The sequence below is a fragment of the Octodon degus genome, unplaced genomic scaffold (assembly GCF_000260255.1).
Source record: "Octodon degus isolate 3935 unplaced genomic scaffold, OctDeg1.0 scaffold00131, whole genome shotgun sequence".
NCBI classification, from domain to species: Eukaryota; Metazoa; Chordata; class Mammalia; order Rodentia; family Octodontidae; genus Octodon; species Octodon degus.
In genome coordinates this window covers 2,436,036-2,442,508 of record NW_004524707.1, presented here as the reverse complement: position 1 = coordinate 2,442,508, position 6,473 = coordinate 2,436,036, and the positions used below count along the sequence as shown (strand labels likewise).

At 35.8% G+C, this 6,473-nt stretch overlaps 1 protein-coding gene across 1 annotated transcript in view; it reads right to left on the bottom strand.

The window, feature by feature from the left end:
* LOC101589856 (zona pellucida sperm-binding protein 3 receptor) overlaps positions 1-5,059 on the bottom strand; it is a 42,761-nt gene extending 37,702 nt beyond the window's left edge. The window contains exons 1-3 of the mRNA XM_023701158.1: positions 4,819-5,059; positions 3,690-3,869; positions 3,057-3,156 (exon numbers count right to left, since the gene is read on the bottom strand). Coding sequence (XP_023556926.1) covers positions 3,057-3,156; positions 3,690-3,869; positions 4,819-4,981 — 443 coding nt within the window. The 5' untranslated portion in view covers positions 4,982-5,059. The remainder of the gene's footprint in view (positions 1-3,056; positions 3,157-3,689; positions 3,870-4,818) is intronic.
* Between the last annotated feature and the right edge of the window lie 1,414 nt (positions 5,060-6,473).

The following is a 6,473-nucleotide window of genomic DNA, read 5'->3' as shown; positions in this document are numbered from 1 at the left end:
GAAACCGTCTCATAGCTCTTTGTTTTGCAATAAAATTAATTTTAAAACATTAGAAAAGAAAAACGTGCCAGGCAAAAACTTGAAAAAAAATTCAATACTATTTCATGAAAATATGTGAAAAAAATACCTGTCTTTTCAAGTGTTAACATTTAAGTTTTGACCAATTTTGAACTGATTTTTGTGCAGCGTGAGAGACAAAGATGCAATTTCTATATATGAATATCCAGTTTTTCCAGCACCATATAGTAAAACAGCTAGCTTTTTCCAACATATATTTTTTGTGCCTTTGCCCATAATCAGATGGTTGCAGTTTCATAGATTTCTTTCTAGATCCTCTATTCTATTTGTCTATATGTCTATTTTTGTGCCAATACCACAAATATTTGTTATTTTGACTTGTAGTATATTTTGAAATAGGGAATCCTTCATTTTTTAAAATGTATTTTCCAATTTCTTTCGTCGCTGTTCATAATTTTTGTTGGTGAGGTCTTTTACCTCCTTGGTCATGTTTATTCACAAGTACTGTATTTCTAGACCTATTGTGATTAGGATCGTTTTCTTGATTTCTTTTTCAGCAGTTCATTATTGGTGTATACAAAAGCTACCGATTTTTATGTTGATTTTGTATCCTACCGCTTTGTCGAATTTAAATCAGATCCAAAAGTCTGATGGCATCTTCTCATCTTCTAGGTAAAAGGTCATATCACCATCAAGTCATCCTATTTGAATCCCTTTTATTTTTTTCTCTTGGTCTGGCTGAAATTTTAAGTACAGAAGTGATGAAAGAGGACATCCTTGTCTCATGACTGATTTTTGGAAGAAGTACATTCAGTTTTTCTGCTGATGTTGCATGTGGGCTTGTCATAGATTGCCTTAATTATGTTGAAGTAAGAGCCTTCTATACCTAGTTTCTTCTGGGTTTTAACATGAAATAGTATTGAATTTTGGCTACAGGTTTTTCTGAATCCATTCAGAGGTTATACTGTTTTTATTTTTGACTCTGTGTGGTGTATTACATTTATTGATTTAGGTTACTAAAACATCCTTGCATTGCTGAGATGAGACCAACTTTAGCATGCTGTGTGTTACTTGATTCTGTTTGCAAGAATTTTAAGGATTTTTATCTATGTTCATCATGAATATTGGTCTATTTTCTGCTTTGTTGATATCAGAGGTATGTTGGCTTTGTGGAATAAACTTGGAAATGATCCTTCCCTCCATATTTCAGAATAGTTTGAGGAGAACTGGTATTATTTCTTTTTTTTTTTTTTCTTTTTTAACAATCTGGTAAAATTCTACGGTAAATCCAACAGGTCATATCTTTTTTTAGGAGATATTTTTAAATCACTGCTTTAATGTTATTATTTGTCATTTATCTATTAAATTTTTTTATATACACTTGGTCGAGTTTGGGAGGTCACATGTATCTAGAAATTTATCAACTTTTTCTACATTTTTCACTGTATTAGAATATATGTCTTCAAAATAGCTACTAATAATCCTCTGAATTTCAGTGGTATTAAAGACACTATTGCCTTTCTTGGTGTCTATATTAATTTGGGTCTTCTCTTTCTTGTGGTTAGTCTGGTAAGGTTTATCAGTCTTGCTTATCTTTTCAAATAGCCAATTATTTTTTTTCATTGATCACCTGTATTGTACTTTTAGTTTCCATTTCATTCAATTCAGATCTCATGATTTCTTTCCTTCTGTGGGTTTGAGGTGTGTCTGAGGGGCACAGTGAGATTGCCCACCTCTTCCTTCCACTTTCTCTGCTTCCCAGTTGCCAAGAAGTGAGCATATTTGCTTCCCTGCTATGATATTCTGTCTCACCAAAGATCCAAATCAATAAGACTAAGCAATCCTGGACCTAAACCTCTATATGCACAAACCAAAGTAAGTCATTCTTCTTTTTAAATTGTTGATCCCAAGTATTTTGTTGCAGAAATGGGAAACTAATACAACACTTACGAATACACACAGGATGAATAAACACTTGGTAAATAAAGATCAAACCCTCAAGTAGGTATTTATGTTAGTTCCAGCTGCTATAACAAAATGTGGTAGGGCCAGCCAAATAGCTCAGTGGAATGAAGTGCCTCCAAGCAGGCACAGGAACCAGGGGTTCTATCCCTAGGCTTACCGTGCCGGCCCCACCCCCAGGGCATGCTGAGATGGCAATTAAGACCGGGCATGGTGGCGTACACCTGTAATCCCAGAGCTTGGGAGGCTATAAACAGGCGGATCACTACAAGTCCAATCTAGTAGTGAGACCCTGAACACCCTGTGTACCTTTCCCTAAAATACAAAAAAAAAAAAAAAATTGCAGTAGACTACATGGGCTAGACAGCAGAAATTCCATTCTCATAGTTCAAGTGGCTGAAAAGTTTAAGAGTGCCAGATGGTTGAATTCTTGTGCAGGCTTTCTTCTTGGTTTTCAAATGACTATCTTCTGCTATAACCTCATATGCAGAGAAAATAATTCTCTCAGATATGTTCTCTAAAAGCCAGGAAATTCTTCATAAGGTCCCTATCCTTAGGACTAGTGGCCTCCTAAAGACTCCTACCTCCAAATACAATCACATTGTGATTGTAAATGTGTAATCACATTTAATTTTAATCAAATTAAAATACAGGTTCCATCACAGCAATTTTGTCAAGAGAACAAAAAAGTAAAAGAAAAACTTGAAACAATATATGTTGTCAGATATCTTCTATGTGAAAGAGAAGGATAAATATCAATTAAAAAATACTTGGGTTTAGTTGTGTTGACTTCAGTCTAAGAGAATAAATTATAAACTAAAGTGACTTCCTGTGAGTAGGCAAAAAAGAATGGAATAAATGCAATTCAGAGGAAACAAGAATTCTTCATGTGTACATTAATACACAGTTCTTATTGCCTTTTTTTCCAGTACTTAGGATTGAACCCAAGGCCTTTGCTCTAACCTTCATGAAAGTCACCATGCCTGGTTACAACTTTGCTCTTGAAACATACAAAAGCACTAACTCCATATAAAAATTGACTACATAAACAATCTTCTAGTTTTCATTGTACTTACCCTTTTGAGCAGCTGAATTCTATGGATGACCCAAAGAGCAGATCAGTTATAATTTCTACTTTCCCATTGACTAACTCTCCTGGGTGTCTGCAACGCTTTTCTGAGGGAAAATTGAACTGATGATTAGTGGCTACCAATACTCACAAGATTAGAAAGAAAAAAAAAGTATGGTTAATTGTTTTTTATATAAGTCCTCAGATATTTTTCAGTTTCTATTTCTGATCTTGACTCATTTAATTTTTAGTATAAGGAAAAATAAAAAGCATAATCCATTTTCTGACATGTTTTTAAAAGATAAAAATCTATCTAATTTCATTTGTTTGATTAAACCACTGTGATGATAAATGATATGGTGTATGGACCGACCAGGTATTCACATAAGTTTATGTCCCCACAAATCTATACCTTCAGTCACAAAAAAATAGACAAAAAGGAAATAGATTCTATCGCTCTTGTATTGGAAAAATATTTCATGTTGTACTCCTATTTTATTTTTTTCTAAATGTTATAGGTGACATGGATTTATAAGACCATTCGCTCAAAGATTTCCCTGTGAGTTACGAAATTTGCTAAGTTCCCATGACACTTTTCTGAGGAAAGTAAAGCACAGAAGAAGAGAACATTGAGAATTACTGGCGCAAAAGACACTGTAGATCCATGATCCATTAATATCACAAATAACATGACTTGAATTGACTCTCCAGTAGCCGCGGTGGCAATTGTACTTCAGGGCAGTTCCAGTTCTGAAGTTTGTCTCATAAGACTGCATGACTGGAGAAGCAAATGGCAAAATGGGTGGAGGACCACAGTCACCTGGACACAAAAAGGACAACACCTGAGTTACTCTCCAAACACAGCATCTCGACACACTTGAGCAGTTAGATTTTTAGAGCAATAACCGTGTTTCTCTTATCACCCTTCCTTTGTTCCCAAAGTTTAATGAACACAGTAATGTATGCTTTTTGGTTAATAATAGTAATAATGATAGTAGTAATAATAATAATGATGATAATAATAATAATCTTAAAAGGCAAAGACAATTTCATCCATCCTTCCTTGAATAGGGAATAAATTTCATTGTTCTCTCAGACTGCTCACAACTGTCTGCCCACTTACAATGCAATCATCTATGCCCTATGCCATGCTGTTTTTCACTACCTCTTGCCTTGGTAAAGACATACCTTTTATTAGTCACAGCCTAACATAAGATTAGTTATATCTAAAAGTTGAGAAAAGAAAGAACCATCTCAATTATGTTCTTTGGGATTATTTTTGCATTTCAAGTAGATTGCCTATTCAAACATGAAAATGTTTTTTGAAAGCATCACAATATGAAGACTACATTAAGCCCTTAGAAAATAAATCTATCTTATTTTATAAACTTAAATCTATTTTTCTACCAAGAAATAAAATTTAGCTTTCCTTCCAGAGGCCCCAGCAGAATTATCTACCCCTGCCCTATATAGTGACCCATCAACAATGATCATTTTTCATGGTCACGTTGACAGATAATATGTTTATTTCAAGGCATGATTTCTTTGCAGTTAGATCATTTGCAGGTGCCTTGAGAGGAAATTCTGAAAGACAGTATTAAGCGTATCTATAAAACAGCCTTGTTGAAGGCTCATACCAAATTTCCTTAAATTCCTGGTGTCAAATGTACCCAAAATGTGAAAGATGGATACTTGTTAGGCATCCCTTAAAGAAAGGGGCAGGATGAGCCATCATGAGACGTCAACCCAACTCTCTCCCCATTACTCACCAACAACAGGAGCCAAGAGAACAGCCATCAAAATAATTTGGAACAGAGTTGGATCAGAGGCTGTCCAGATCCTGGGGAATGTTCTGGCTTCCAGTTTTCCCTTTTTGGGAAGGGTAGGGGTCCCAGGGAGCACATGTGTAGTAGCTCTTAGGGAACACATCATCAGATGCCTCTTCAATACGTTTTTGTTGAAGAACTCAACTCAGTAAACAGTCTTAAACTCTTGTCATAAAGTACTAGAAAAAAAATCACATGGGAACTATCTTCAAAGGAACTGCAATCAAGTATGTAAGAAAAAGCATTAAATATAAATACATATAATAAAGAACTGCTCATACTATCCACCCCCAGAGTCACTTAATTCTACATAAGAAGATGAGAACAGGCTTTCCAGAGGTGGCCTGGCCTGTAGGAGATATTACCATGAAATCTGGAAAATTAGCACAGGCCAGTTTATACCAAAAGTTAAAACAAGTGAAAGCAAAACAATGAGAAGTTAAAGTGAAAGCTGGGAAACCTTCATCAGTACTTCTGTTTGCATGGAAATGAAGGAATGTTGGCAGGGAGGTAATTGCTTTATAGTGCGCAGATTCCAAGTCAGTTTGCATGTCGTTGCAGTGCCAGGATTAGGAGTTTGGGATCTGAAAATGGAGTCATTTTAATCTATAAATTTGTTTATTTATGAGTGAGATAATTACTGTGTTTTCAGGAGAACACTATGGCAGATGTGTTCAAGGCAGATTGGAGGAAGCAGAGAGAGGCCACGGGGAGGTGAATTGAGACCAATGCAATTGGTTGGGGACCCCTTTAAGATAATAGGAACAGGAAAGTGACAGAAGAGTTACACCGAAGGGATCAAATGTAAGGAAAGCAAGAAAATGATGAGGCAGAAGACTAGAGTAGGAGATCGATCTACAGTTCCTATTCATCTATAGTCTCTATGTGCCTGTCACCTACCTACCCATATTAATTTGTTATGACCACTGTCAATGAAAGCAGCAATATACTGAAGCAATTCAGAATTTTAAAGCATGGTTTGGTCACAAAAAATAAAATAAGAAAAAGAGAAAATTTACTCTTACTTTTAGGTTTCGTGGTCCCAGTCATTCATTAATTAGAGATTTCTTCAAAGCAAGATTCTTATAAAGTCCTTCTTATTCCCTACATGGGAAAAAAAATCCTCACAATTTATAACTTTACTTCATAAATATTTAAAGTCCAAAGTACTATATGAAAGTAATGAAATGCATGATGCCACTCTTCACTCTAAACCCTTAGACTAAAATGATTTTTACTACCATCGTCTTTACACCAATTCTCAGCACAAGGCACTTATGGCAAGACAGTCTTCCTACTGCCCTCAGGAAGCTGGCAGTGCCCTCTTTTCACAGGATGTAAAGAAGGCAGGTTGAGGCATCCCTCACTCTGAATGCAGGGCCCACCTCCTTTACTGAGCCAAAAGTCATGTCACACTCTTCTTAACTTTCTAAAACTTCTCTTTACACTAGTGTGCAAAATTCTGACTTCATGAAGCACCCAAAGAGAAATGGCACGACTTTAGTCAATATAGCCTCTGAAAATTTGTTCTTCGGATCCCACTCTGTTCTCTCTCTCTGGTCTCAGTCTCAGTCTGTCTCAGTCTTGTTCTCCCCCTT